This window comes from Pseudorca crassidens, chromosome X (genome assembly GCF_039906515.1).
Source record: "Pseudorca crassidens isolate mPseCra1 chromosome X, mPseCra1.hap1, whole genome shotgun sequence".
Lineage (NCBI taxonomy): Eukaryota > Metazoa > Chordata > Mammalia > Artiodactyla > Delphinidae > Pseudorca > Pseudorca crassidens.
This window is the reverse complement of record NC_090317.1, coordinates 91,552,540-91,567,467: the sequence shown is the minus strand read 5'-3', so window position 1 is coordinate 91,567,467 and position 14,928 is coordinate 91,552,540. Positions and strand designations below refer to the sequence as shown.

General features: G+C 51.9%; 1 protein-coding gene across 1 annotated transcript; it reads right to left on the bottom strand.

Moving 5' to 3' along the window:
• Positions 1-2,496: 2,496 nt before the first annotated feature.
• On the bottom strand, positions 2,497-10,907 carry CFP (complement factor properdin). Its single transcript, XM_067722999.1, has 9 exons — positions 9,301-10,907; positions 9,067-9,217; positions 7,709-7,884; positions 7,066-7,236; positions 6,737-6,928; positions 6,373-6,546; positions 5,930-6,121; positions 5,659-5,770; positions 2,497-4,247 (listed from the first exon to the last, which is right to left on the bottom strand). The coding sequence occupies exons 1-9, from the start codon at positions 9,374-9,376 to the stop codon at positions 4,097-4,099; spliced, it is 1,395 nt and encodes a 464-aa protein (XP_067579100.1). The 5' UTR covers positions 9,377-10,907; the 3' UTR covers positions 2,497-4,096.
• Positions 10,908-14,928: the final 4,021 nt, after the last annotated feature.

The window sequence follows — 14,928 nt, the reverse complement described above, 5'->3', positions numbered from 1 at the left end:
TTTCGCGCCCCGCGTGGTGCAGTCCGGCTGGGCCGGTGGCGGCGCGGACGCGACCAAGGCGACTGGGAAGGGGAGTTTGCGGAGGAGCGGCGAGTGACGTCAGCGCGCCTTCAGGGCTGGGGTGGCGGTGGCGCGCGCCGGCAGGCGGGGGCGAAGGCACTGTCCGTGGTGCTGAAGGCGTCATTGCGCAAGCGCCACGCCGCATCCTGTCTCCCCTCCCCCGCCTCTGATTGGGGATGCGCAATTTGGGGAGTGGGGGCGGGGTGGGTGTTTGTCCGGAGGGTCCGGGTGGGTGCGTCAGGCATGCCCCCACCCCGCCTCATCCTGGTCTTCACACGCACTCGCAGTCACACACAGGACCCTCCGCAGATACTCGGTTTCCAGTGTTGATATTCACCACAGGAGGCATTTGGCGGGGTGGGAAGACCCGGAGACTCAAAAGTAGAGAAATAACCCCCTCACGGCGAGGGTTGGGGGTCACATGCAGTACTCCGCGAGATCAGTTTCCCACGTCCACATAGGCTCAGCTAGGCAGAGAGATGCATGCGGGGGTGGTGTAGACAGCATCAGACAGGGGGACGTGGACACTTGTGGGGAGTACATACGCTTGCGCTGGGCGAGGGGCTGGAGGCATACAGGGAATGCCACATATGTGGAGAAACATAGACACACACAAAAGTAAGGAAACATACGGAGGCATGTGCAGAGAGAGAACACACCGATCTAGGTATCTATACAGACACACAAGCCCAGGGTAACAGTCATGGACATGCATGCATACATGCATGCAAATATGCCTAAACACGCACACAGGCACCACTCGGACACACGGAGACCCAGGGAAACTCACATGAGCATGCACACCGAGACAAAACACACCCACAGACAATCATGGACAAACCTAGATCTCCACACAGGCACATTTCCTGAAGCTCTAGCCTTGATGTGTGTTCACCTCCCCACCTCACCCCCCTACACGCACACTTGGCCTATAGGTCCCCATCCGTTTGCCCTGGACACAGTCAAAAACCACGATAATAACCATCTGGCATTGTCAGTGCCCAAGGCCATCTTCCTCTGCACCAGAGAACTTTCCACAGACAGAAGCAGACCCATCCTAGGGTATGCAAACTGTAGGTGCCAAATAGTGTTTGCCACGTGAGCAAATGATCCTTGTAGGTTGGGCAGAGGTGGGCTGTGGAAGCTCCTGTAAGATCCTGACTACAATGAAAACACAAATCCATTTAAAAATAATCATTTGTTGACCGATTGTACCCAACCCTCACTACAATACTATGCGGCGGGTAATATGATTTCCATTTTACAGATGGAATCCACAAACTCCAATTCATTCCCAAAGGGTCATGCTCACTTTGTGATCCATACATTTGTTATTTTCTTTTAAGAATGTGCCAGAAAGAGGTGTCAGTGTGGCTGGAACAAAGTGAGTGAGGGAGATTGTGGCAGGAGATGGGGTCAGAGAGGTTAGCAGGGACCAGATGGAGCAGGGCCTTGTGGGCCCTGGTGAGCGATAATGGTGGACCAAGTGAGGCGGAAGAAGATATGGCAAGAAGTAGGCAGATTTAGAGTCCCTTGTGCCATCAGGATTTTCAAGTGAATCATCCACTTATTCATTTATACATTCTTCATTCATTAAAGCTTTGGCCTGTTTAAACAAGGTCATGGTGTGAGGTCTGGAGTCGGAGAGCCTGGGTTCAAACTGGGCCTCCACTATACTCTTAAGAAAGTAACTTACCGGCCTCTGAAACTTGGCTTCCTCATCTGTAAAAATGATCACCCGACCCAACTCTAAGAGGGTGGGGGTGGGGGAGTGCTGTGACCTCTGCCAGGAATGTCCTTTCCTTCTCTCTCTCAAGGATCATCTTTTGCCTAGGTCTCCAGGAAGTCCCCTCTTCCCTTAGGCTCTCACAGTCCACTGTCTCTGTTCCCTCCTCCATCGCAGCCAGCTTCAGTCCACCTGCAGGCCTCTGCTTTGGCCATTCCTTCCCCCTCTCATGGATATCCTCTCTGGCATCCCATATCCCAGTGTTCCCCAAATGGGGAGCTCTCCAGAAACTGGGTATCTCCCAACATTTTGAAGTATGTGCTCCCCAGTTTTTGCTCAGTAACACAAGCAAACAAGCTCTGCTGGGCCCGTGGTGCCCTCTCTGGGGGATGGGAGCAGCTGCAGGTCTACAGATCTTTCTGGCTCCTCTGGGAGTGAGAAGTTGGGCTCCTTAGGAATCTGTCTCCAGTCTGCCTCTTCCCAGTAGCCCCATTGCCAGGTTCCTAGTACTCATGTCCCCCAGTGTCATTCCCTTTCTCCAGGTGGCTCATTTTCCAGAAATTAATTTTTTTGTAGACTGTTTCGCAGAAGAACGAAGATTCCCCCGACCCCCACCCAAGGAGTGCCTCAACTCCCTGAGGCAGAGGTAAGGCTCCTCTGTACTGGCTTCATCTTCTCCAACAGGAAGGCACATACAGAAGGGGCTCCAAGAATGTGTTTCTTTGTTGTGCATTGGTGAGCAATGACTCTGAAACACACACACTTGACATATGTTCGTAATCAGTATTGTACCCATGTTTATAACTCACACATACATATTCATGCCACTTTAATGAGCATGCACACACACCCACACTCCTATAACTTACACATTGTTATGTGCACACGGTTGTAACTTCACACGCACTCCACATACACTTAATTCCTGCACAGACCCATAGGTCTGCATATCACACATTCACAGAGATATGTGCCTCATAAAGCACACATAGAGCCAAATTTCCACTTTCTTATAAACACATATTTTTCTCATACCCTGGCAGTAGCACCGGAACCCCTCACTTAGGCTCATTCCTTCCAAGATAACCGAATATCCATCGATTTCATCTTCACCCCAATCCATCAGTTGACCCATTTTACACGAGGGAAAATCGACCCAGAGAAGTGAGCGCCCTGACAGACTCCAGGTGTCACAGATTTCCCATCTGAAGCCCCCCACACAGAGGTGCCCCTCCACTCATAGGACAAAGTCCTAAACTCTGCTCCTGACATGGTGTTTCAAAAACGTCCAGCCCACTACCTATCTGTGCCTGTTTCCTCCTTGGTAAAATGAGGATAATAATATTGACCTCATATGTTCATTGTGGATTAAATGAATTCATGCTATGGAAAGTCTTAAAACACTACCAGGCACGCAGCCTGGGTTTGTTCCCTTCACTGTGGAGACACATACGGCTCTGACTCTTCTTCCCCATCCCCCATGATGTCCAGCGCTATTGTTAGTATACAGTAGGCGTTGGTAAGTGTTGAATAAAATGTTCGAATGAAAGGATCACCCATTCTAGTCTGTTCCCTTGCTTAGATGTCCTCCCCTTCTACCAGCCCTCCTCCACCCGATGCCCAGACTTAGCTCTAGTATACAGTAGATGCTAATAAGTGTTGAATGAATGAACAAATGCTAAAGGAATGTGTCTGAGTGTCTTGGGGGGCTCCTCCTGGCAGATGCTGACTCTAGCTTCTCCTTGCCCCTGTCCCAGCTCAAAGCACCTCGTAGGCACTTCCTCGGTCCGCCCCCCGCCTCGCGGGAGCTATTTGTCGCCGCTAATTGCAGCGTTGGAGCTGGGCTGTTGGGAGTGGGTGGGTGCAGGTGTTCCGCTCAGTTGGGCGCCAACCCCTGCCAGGCCTCATTGCCAAATGACGCGGAATCCGCCAGCGGAGGGAGCTTTAGGAGCGGGGAGATGGAAAACAAGCACTCCGACCAATCAGAAAGTGCCTGCCAGGGAGGGTAGCCAATCAGGAAGCCCGTAATTCGTAAATCGGGACTCTGCAGAGGGACGTGCTGGGTGACCCGGGGCACTGCGGGGAAGAGGGGCAGATATCAGGGCTACAGCAGGAACGGACACTCGCCTTCACTCCTGTCACACCGTGGAAAATACTGTTTTCCACCACAGGCCACTGCGACTTTGCCTGTGCTGCGCTCTTTGGCCTAGAAGATGCCATGGCCCCACTCCTGGGGAAGAGGCTGGTTTATTGAAGTCTGAGAGGTCAGGGGGTCAGAGTGGAAGAGAGAGATGTTAGAGCTTCTCATCCTCAGGGTTCTTTGCAGGGAGGCACGTGTAGACATGGCCGTTTCTCCTCCACCACCACCTTCTGCCCTTGCAGCACATCACACACTGCCGACGGTTTCCCCCAGAAGGTCACATTCTTCTCACCCTGACCTTCGACCGTGGTAACGGTGGGCCTGGTGCGTTAGGGGCGGGGGATGAAGGCGAGAAGCTCAGGGAAGGCAAGAATGCATTCAACAAACTCTTATTGAGTGCCTACTGTGTGCCCAACACTATTTATTTTTAAGCTGTGAGATATTGGGCAATTTCTTTATCTCCCCTGTACCCCAGTTTTCTTCATCTGAAAAATGGGAATACTTGTAATACCCACCTCACTGGGCTGAGTAAGTATAAATGAGTTGATTCAGGTAAAGTGCTCAGAGTCATGTCGGGTACACAATAAGTGCTCAATAAATGCTGGTAATTGTTGATATGAGCTACCTTCTCTCACCTCTAAAACCTTTTACTTATTTCCCCATTGCCCACTGGAAAAATCCCAAATGCCTTGCCCTGGCATTCAAGCCTTGCTGTTAGGCACAAATCCCTGCCCCCAAGTCAATCTCTAGTTCTCTCTTCCACTTTATTCAAAGCCGCATGTCCAAAATGGTCTTTGCCTGGGTTATCTGTCCCACTAGGCAAGCTCTCCACTCACTCCCATTCCGATTCTCTCCATCAGTCCTTTCTCCATTCATTCCCTCCCTCTGTCAAGCCCTTCATGCCTCCATTCAACACCCCTAACTCATCTTCTGGACCCACTCTACACCCCACACCCAGAGACCAGATGGCAGGCTTTCCACGAGTTGGGAAGAGGCCACTTAATCTAGTAGTTTGATGCATGTGGAAATAGGGAAGGGATAAGTCAGTGTTTTAACCTTCTCCAACACCTGGGCCACCCTGGCCACCTGGAAACACTTCGGGCGGCTGATCACCTGTGTCCAGGACTCTGCTCACACAGTTTTGATGGTGGGAAAGCCTTCCCCAACCCCCTCCTGCCAGGGGAGGCCCAGTCAGCTTCCTGGACCCAGACTGAGGTGGCAGTCCCTTTTCCACACACCAACCATTTCTCAGATGCCTTCTGTCAGGGCCCAGCAGACCTGGATCCCGTGGGGGAATCCATGGGATCTGGGTTCTGTGTGTCTGCAACTGTTGTTACCCAAAAGGCCTTAGAGTGCTTTGGGGCACGGGTGACTGAGGGAATGAGAAAGTGAATGGAGGCATGAGTGACTGAACGAGCAAGTCAAAGCTTGGGTAATTGAGGGGGCAGAGCACATGGACACAGGAAGGACGGAGTGAATGGGAGAATGGCTGAGTGACTGAATGAGTCACTGAAGAGCACGGAGGCTACTGATTCTCCCCTCAACATCCTCTTTCTCAGCTTCTTCTTTAGTTTCTCCCCTCTTCCTACAGCTGGGAGATGGCACTCGGCCAGACAAGGCACCTATGGACCCAGTGGTGGAAGCCCTGGTTGGGGGTGGCCAACTCTCCCACCCTGACTGCTGACATATCAATATCAAGACCCCTTCCAAGGCACACTGCCCCCTCACTCACGAGAATTCGGGGAGCGTGGCCTTGCAGAGGCGCTGGCGGGTGCGGTTGGGGTTGGGTCCACACGGAGGCATGCACAGCCCCCAGGTACTCCACTCCGACCAGGAGCCTTTCCCTGCCAGGAGGGGAGGGGTTCCCGAGTCAGAATTAGAGGTCTTGGTGGGGTGATGAGAGAGAGGCTGCAGGGACATGCGGTCTGTGGCAGAGAGTCAGAAAGCCCCTGTCCCTGCACGGGCTGCCGCACGCTCACAGCATGGTCTCTGGGGGCACTCACAGAGGCAGCGCTGGATGTTGTAGCAGTGCCGGATATCCTGTTGTTCCCCGCTACATCGCTGTCCATTAAACTTGCGGCCCTTGCAGAGCCTGGAGCGGGTCTGCTGGCCTGGGATCTCCTGGCAGCTGATGTGTTTTATGCTCCGGCGGATGCAGGTGCTCCACTCCCCCCAGAGCTCCCACTCTCCGTTCACTGCAGAGACGGGGGCAGCTGGGCTTGCACCAAAGAAAGGAGCCAGCAAGGGTGTTCAGAGGAAGGAATGGGGGCTGGGAGACGGGGTGGGAATGATCAGATGTGGGAAAGGGGGATCAGAATTGGAACCAAGGCATCGGAGCCAGGAATGGAGGAATTAGAGACAGGAACAAGGTATTAACAGCGGGAACAGGGCAGCAGAGACGGGTGGGGGGCTTAGGCACAGAAATGGTGCATCTTGGGGTACTGACCAGGGCAGTGCACGGCCGTGTTGCAGATGTGGGTCCGGGTGGCATCACCGACACAGAAGGGGCCCCCGTGCTGGGGCACAGGGTGATCACATGTCCGTCGTTCCCGGGTCTGACCCAGGCCGCAGGTCACAGGGCAGGGGCTCACAGCACCCCATGGCCCCCAGCCACCAGCCACTGTTGGGGGAGACAGGAGTGAGAAGAAAGGCCACCTCAATCTCCCCCCTCAGCCCCTAGACCCTTGAGACGGACTGCCCCCAAACGAAGAGCTCCATGGTCACATGGTCTCAGATCGCTGTCCCTTGAAATGGCAGAGCATCTGTGCCTAAATCAAGAGCAGAGTGTCAGAGGCCTCATCCCCGAGTACCTGGGCAGGGTGGCAGGCCGGTGCAGGCCCGCTGCTCAGAGGATGACCCTGGGCAGGGATTCCCAGGAGGCTGCGTGGAGGGCTCAGGTGCAGAGCATGTGCGGCTTCGTCTCTCCTCAGATGCCTTGGGTCCATTGTGGCAGGTGCCTGAGCAGGGGCCCCAGGGGCCCCAAGCAGCCCAGGCCCCGTGTGCTGTGATGGGGTGGGGGTGGGGAGATGCCAAGTGTGGTCATGCATGCTGAAGTCCTCCCACCCTGGAAGTTCTGTGCTGTAACCCCCAGACCCACCCTGGGTGCCCACATCATTGCTCTGTGGTTGCCCTCACTCACTGGGGCAGACCTGTTCGGTGTCACAGGCCTCTGACTCCTGTGCCTCTCCTGGGCAGTGGCCCCCACACTTGGGGGTGGGGCGATCACATGCTCGACGACGAATCCGGGTCCCTTTAGAGCAGGTGACAGAGCAAGATGCCCAGGGCCCCCAGTCGGACCAACCGCCCATCTCTGTAGGAGAGAAAAGAGGGGGACAAGATGGAGGTGGTGGTGTCATTCAGGGGTCCAGGCTTCCTCATGTATCCCACATCAGCTAATCCTGCGCCCATTGTTTCTGCCACACCTGGCCCACCATCATTGCTCATCTGGACTATTGCAGTAGCCTTCACAGTGGTCCCTTTGCTTCACTACTCACCACATACAGTCTGTCGTCCTGACAGTGAGAGGGATCTGTCACAACTCAAGTCAGATCATGTTTTTCCACCATCACTACATCACTCAGAGTAAAAGCCAACATCCTCACTGTGGCCCACAGGGATAAGTCCCCCTCTGACCTCACCTGCCACCACTCTCCTTCAGCCACGCCAGCCTCCTCCTCGACCTCACAAACATGAAGCACACTCCCACCCTCAGGGCTTCTGCCCTGATAGTTCCCAGTGCCGGGTAACTGACAGCGCTCGCCCGCCTTGCTGCTCCTTCTCACCAGGACAGCACGGCTTGTCCTCACACGCCTGCAGCTGCCACTGGAGGGTCCCAGGCTCCACCTTCTGGGGGCATTGCCCACCCCAGCCTATGCAGCGCCGGTGCCGCAGCTGGGAGCCCTCCGTGCAGGTCACTGAGCAGGGGGCCCACTCGGACCACGGTGACCATTGTGGGAGCCTGCAGAGAGAAGCACATGTCCCATCCTGGCACGCTCTGACAAGGATGGTGTATGGGACCACAGAGGGTGGGTAGGCACAGACAGGGGTGCGGGATAAACGTATGTGGAATGGAGTGATGAGAGTATCTACCTCTTCGTGATGTTGGGGAGGAGGTGGGCACACAGCAAATACTTAAATATCATTTACCTTCATGATCAGGAACCTGGAGTTACCCTTTGAAGTCCCCCAAGGACAGTGCCAGGCACGCAGTAAACAAGTACAAGGACTAAGGGCCCAGAACTGCTGTCAGAAGCCTACCAGGCCACAGCCATGCACGGTAGCAGGCAAACAGGAAGTGCATAATAAATAGGAGCCATCATCCCAATGAGCTCAGAGACCCCATCAGAAATACCCCAGGTCCAAGCCCCTGCACGGCATAATGCTAGACAGATGGGACCTGTTGACAACCAGGAGCCCAGAGCTGCCTTCAAAAATCCCCAAGCTCCCCATCCCCATGGTGTACCTGGGATATATACAGTAAAGAGTTAGAAAATATGTCTGACATACAGAGAGGGCTCAGTACACGTAAGCTGGCATCACGATTAGGAGACTAGAGTTACCCTCAGAAATCCTCTGGCTACCCCCAACCTCTGCAATGCATCTGGTATGCTGGAAGTGCTCAATGAATATGAAGTGTCGTTATAATTAGGGAGCTGCAGCTGCCCTCAGAATTGCCCAAACTCTCCCCCTCCAGCAATGTGTCTGTATACAGTAAATGCTCCGTATGAGCTGTCATCACCATCTGGGGACTTGAGCTACCTTCAGAAATACCTGAGCTGCACCCCACCCACAATGCTTCTGGTATGCAGGAAGCGCTCAATACATGTAAGCCATGGCAGTTCTCAACTCGGGATGATTTTTACCTGTCTGGAGACATTTTAGTTGTTGCAAGTTGCTACTGGCATCTAGTGGGAGGTCAGGGATGCTACAAAACATCCTGCAACGCACAGGTCAGCCCTCACAACAAAGAATTTTCTGGCCCCAAATGTCAACAGAGCCAAGGCTGAGAGACCCGGAGCCATGGTCACAATCAGGGCCTTGGAGCCACGCTTGAGAATCTCCGAGAAGGCCAGAGCCCAAGTTCTGGGTCGCCCTGCAGACAGTCCTTTCTGCCCCCCTCAAACCCCAGACTCCCCCTAACCTGCACGCCATACAGAGCTTGCTGCCGAGCTCCTGGAAGGCGTAGTCAGCATTGAGACAGCAGTCTTCCGTGCTGACACCTCCCCCAAGGAGGCCCTTGCACTTGCCCGTGGATTCTTCATACTGGGTGAAGCAGAGTACAGGGTCTGAGCCTGTAACGGGTTGGGGGAGCACGGTCAGGAGTGTGGGAGGGCCCAGGCACCCCTGGGGGCCAGCTGGGCCCCCACCCACTCACCTGTGGCTGGCAGGGTGAGCAACAGCAGCGGCAGCGGTAGCAGCAGTAACCGATGGGCCTGCGCTCGGGTGGGCATGTTGGGCACTGTACTCCTGCAGCCCCGCCAGAAAGGAGGTCCGGCTTTATGTGGGCTTATCTGATCCTAGAGTCAGTGGGAAAGAGGAACCAGGGGCAGGAGGAACTAGGAGGGTGAAGGGCAGTGGTGGTGATGGGGGATGGCGGGGAGGGGAGGGTATCGTGCAGGTCTCTTCAGCTCCGACCTCTCCCTTGCTACCTGTCCCTGAGCTTCCTCCTCTCCTCTCCCCTCCCTACTTCCTGCCTCATGCTTGGTCTGTTTTGTTTGTCACTGTGTCCCCAGCACCCCAGGCCCCGCCCAGCAGCCCAGTGGCACTCAATCAATGCTCTTTGGACAAATTCTTACTGAGGGGGAAGTGGAGCCTGGAAGTTGGAAGCAAGATTGAACTCCCTCGCTGTGTGACCTTGAGCAAGTCACTTGAACCTCTGAGCCTCAGTTTCTCCACCTGTAAAATGCACGCCCTCTACCACAATGACAGGGCCAACCTCACGGGGGTGTTGAACAAGGGTGAAGTGAGCGTGGCATGCTTAGCGTGTCCCTCCTCATGGGGTGGAGTGGGCATCGAGGTAACTACTTCATCCTCCATCCTGACTTCACCACCACCCTCCTCTTTCCTAAAAGTGAGGTTCTTTGTGGTCAGCAATGTGGAGGGGAGGTCAGCACAAGGGAAGTGAGAAGGGGAAGTGGCAAGAGTATGGGGTGGAGAATTCAGAAGGACTGAACTGGGTATATCCACTGCCCCAGGGGCCAGCTGGGGACACCCTCAGGGCCCGAGGAAGGGGATGGTTGGCTTGGCCATGTTCCATCAAGTATCTTGGGTAGGTAATACCTGCCACCCTGCCCCACCCCATACACAGGGCATGTTAGGGTATGTTGCGAAGACTGGGAGTTAAGATTTTTAAAAGTCCTTAGCCCAGTGCCTGGCATACAGCAGGTGCTGTTTGTTAAATACACTGATGCAACATCTACTGAGCAACTATTGGGTGCCAGTTGTTCTGGGCGTTGGCTGGAACAGACAACAAGACAGCCCAAAATCCTGGCCCTCAAGGGATTTATGCTCTAAAAGAGGCAGACAATAAATGTCACCTCCCTCACAGAAGCCTTCCTCAGCTTTTTGTAGGGCACCTCTCATTCTCTATGCCAGTGGCTCTCAAACCTATATGTGTATCAGAATCATCTGGAAGGTTTGTTGAATCCAGATTGCCAGGCCCCACCCCAGTTTCTGATTCTGTAGGTCCGGGGTGGGGCTCAAGAATGTGAATTTCTAACAACGTCCCAGGTGACACTGATCCTGCTGGTCGGGGACCACACTTTAAGATCCATCATTCTAGTTCCTGACCCTTTACTTTTCTTTGTGGATCTCATGTAGAAAAATTATTCTTCATAATCCTTCTCTTAATAATTAATTCCAATGCAGCCCATTTTCCATGCTCCACAGAGCCTTTTTTGTTTTTTTTAAGTAAGGCCTAATGAGTGAAATTCCAGAGCCTGCTTTAAAAACAGGAATCTTGGGCTTCCCTGGTGGCGCAGTGGTTGAGAGTCCGCCTGCCGATGCAGGGGACACGGGTTCGTGCCCTGGTCTGGGAGGATCCCACGTGCCGCAGAGCGGCTGGGCCCGTGAGCCATGGCCGCTGAGCCTGCGTGTCCAGAGCCTGTGCTCCGCAACGGGAGAGGCCACAACAGTGAGAGGCCTGCGTACCGCAAATAAAATAAAATAAAATAAAAACAGGAATCTTTTTAATCAACAAAAAGGAGTCTAAGAATTAGGAAGGCAATGTCTCATTTCCCCTGCATCCAAGGAGGAACACCATTCTGCAAATTAAAACAAGGTTGAAGGATTTGATTTGGTCAGGCGTTAAAACAGAACTTTCTCAAGAATAGCCCAGAGATGGAAACAACCTAAGTGTCCATCATCGGATGAATGGATAAAGAAGATGTGGCACATATATACAATGGAATATTACTCAGCCATAAAAAGAAACGAAATTGAGCTATTTGTAATGAGGTGGATAGACCTAGAGTCTGTCATACAGAGTGAAGTAAGTCAGAAAGAGAGAGACAAATACCGTATGCTAACACATATATATGGAATTAAAAAAAAAAATGACATGAAAAACCTAGGGGTGAAACAGGAATAAAGACACAGACTTACTAGAGAATGGACTTGAGGCTATGGGGAGGGGGAAGGGTAAACGGTGACAAAGCGATAAAGAGGCATGGACATATATACACTACCAAACGTAAGGTAGATAGCTAGTGGGAAGCAGCCGCATAGCACAGGGAGATCAGCTCGGTGCTTTGTGACCGCCTGGAGGGGTGGGATAGGGAGGGTGGGAGGGAGGGAGACGCAAGCGGGAAGAGAGATGGGAATATATGTATATATATAACTGATTCATTTTGTTGTGAAGCTGAAACTAACATAGCATTGTAAAGCAATTATACTCCAATAAAGATGTTAAAAAAAATAAAAAATAAAATAAAATACAAAAAAAAAAAAAAAAAAGAATACTGGTCTTGCTTCATGGGTGATAAGGTGTGTTGACATTCGTATCCGTTACAGATGTACTGTTTCCTGATAACATGAGCCTGTCTTTGAAAGTGTGCTTTGAACAAAGGGGTCTTGTTATGCTTCTAGGACTTCAGACATCAGTGGTTATCCTATGAAAACAAACTCCCCAAGAAACCTGTAATTCTGGTTGGCTGCTTTATCTAATCACCTGTTGCCCTGGTAATAATGTTATAATCGATACTTCCTTTGTTCCTAAACTGTATACCTACTCACTGGATTCCCTTGGGAAGAGGACTGTCACCACTTTCATCTTCTCCTACACGTTTGGGCAATAAAATCACTGCAGAGTTCTTATTTAAACAAAGACTGAGTCGTATCTCATGTAATCATTGCAACACCACCTAATATGATGTATTTGTTTGTCTGTTGTCCTCACTAAAATGCCAGCTCCACAAAGGCAGGGATTTGTGTTTGGTTTTGTTAACTGCTGTGTCTGGAGGTCCTGGATGGGCACCAGCAAACAGTAAGTGCTCAATAAACCTCTGCTGAATGAGTAAATAAATGCAATAAACAGAGCTTTAGAGATTCTGATAAGCGTGAAGATGAATAATCTGGATTGGAGGTAAAAATGCGAGCATCACGGCAGGGAGAAGTAGTGTCTCAAGTGCCGGGACTGGACCAGACCACCTGGAGAGGGCTTGGCTTGTGAGAAGGAAGGGAAGCCCAGGCAAAGCCCCGGCAAACTCCAGCATTTCACGTTTTGGAGAACTGGGAGAAGCCAGCCCAGGGGCCTGAGGAGGAAGAGGACAGATGGAAGAGGGCTTTCCCCTAGGCCTGGCACATTCCATCCATGGGCTCTCACACACGAATTCAGCCTCAGTCATTTTCTCTTTTTCTTTTTTTTACATATTTACACACACACTTCTGAATTTACAGTCTCTCTCTACTATAGTCTCTTACGAACAAGCTTACATACATACTCAAATGCACAGCCTCTCCCAGCCACTCAGGGAGTTGTTTACTGTCATTGGCCCCCAGTCTTACTATGGTCTCCTTCGGCCAAGACCACAGTTACCCTTACGGGTCAGTTTTGCACATCCACACAGAGTCACGCCTTTTTTTTTTTTTTTTTTGCGGTATGCAGGCCTCTCCCGTTGCGGAGCACAGGCTCCAGACGCGCAGGCTCAGCGGCCATGGCTCACGGGCCCAGCCGCTCCGCGGCATGGGGGATCTTCCCGGACTGGGGCACGAACCCGTGTCCCCTGCATCGGCAGGCAGACTCTCAACCACTGCGCCACCAGGGAAGCCCCCGGAGTCACGCCTTTTGATAGGATGTTTCCACCGCTCACTCGGGCCGTCATTTTCTCACATACACAAATGGTTAGTGATTTATAGCCACCACTGGTCTCTCTGGAAGTTTCTCGTGCACACACCCACACCCACAATCACTCTTTCTCCCCTCTTCACACTCACACCCATTCTGCACACCCAGAGTCACTATGGTAAGAGTTTCACACACATACACAATCGCACAGCGTCTCAGACACTGTCTTAGTCGCCTCGTCTCACATTTCTTTGCAAGCAGCTTCCAACATGTCCAGTCCTTGCTCTACATCCTTTAATAAAGTCTCTTGCAGTTTTATAGACCCACACAGTTTCTCAGACACTCTCAGTCACTCGTTTTCTCACTCTCAGTCACCTAATCAGTGTCACGGTCACTTGCCCTCACTCAGCCTCTGACATCCTGTTGTCACTAATTCACCAATGTTACTAGGCTCTCGGTAAGTCTCACACACAGAGCCTTTCATGGCCCGTTTTAGTCGTTTACACCATCATCTGCTGCATCCAGCCAGCGTATTGTGTACCCTCAGACACAATTACAGCCTCATCGGTTTCCCACACATACTGATCACATGGTCTCTATGTCTCATTTACTGTTCCATTTTCTCTCTTTCACCAGCATGTAGTCTCTGGTTTACAGTCTCTCATGAAACCTTTCACACTCTCACATGCTGCTCAGTCATCAGTTTTCTCTCCAGCGGCACTGACTTCCTTCTTTTTTACTCATCGCCTCTCACTCACAGTGAGGTGGTCTCTAGCTTACTTTCACTCACTCAGTCTCACCATCATTTTCTCTTACAGAGTCCCTGAACCTGTGGGCTAGACTGGAGTAGTAACTGCAAATCAATCTGCCACTAGGCTCAGGTATACACCCACACACGTACACACACACACACAAATTACAGCCTCTCACGCTCTTCCAGTCGCAGCCACATTTTCTCAGTCTCTCACGCAGTCTTTGCTAGTTTAGTCTCACAGGAATGGTTTTCATACACACAATTGCGTATTCTGGTGTCTTTCATCTCAGGCACCCATCTGGCCTCACAGACATTTTCCCTCATACCATCAGCCTCTCACACATGCACTTCCATTACTTTAGTTGATCCAACAGCCTTGCATGAACAGTTTCATGCACAAGCCATCTCCCAAACGCTGAGTCACCCGCTTACTTACAGTGAAGTTCCTTACCTACGGCACGGTCCCTGAAGATCTCTATGGCACTTTCGTGCTCATACCGGCTCTCACACGTTTTGGTTACTCAGTCTGTTTTGCTCACCATCAGCCTGTTCAACAGTGACTGATGCGCAGTCCCCACTTCCTTCTCATAAACATTATTTCACACACACCACCAGTTTCTCGTATAGTACCTTAATCACTCACATTCAGTCTTTCAGTGGTTTTCTGCCACCCAGCCATGATTTCTCACATAGGCACAATGTCAAGTTTGTGGTTACAACTTCCACTCTCTCAACACATGGCTTCACAAACGAACGTGCGCAATCACAGCTTTCCAGAGTTTTCTCTTTTTCACACACCTGGTTGCCAATCTACAGTCTCTACCACTGTTTCGGACACACACCACTATGCTCTCTCGCTCTCACGATCAATCTCACACCCTCACCGCCTTTCACATAGTCACGCCTTTGCACACAGTTACTCCCAACGGCTTTAGGAGAAAAAAAAATGCTAGCAGTCTCCAGCA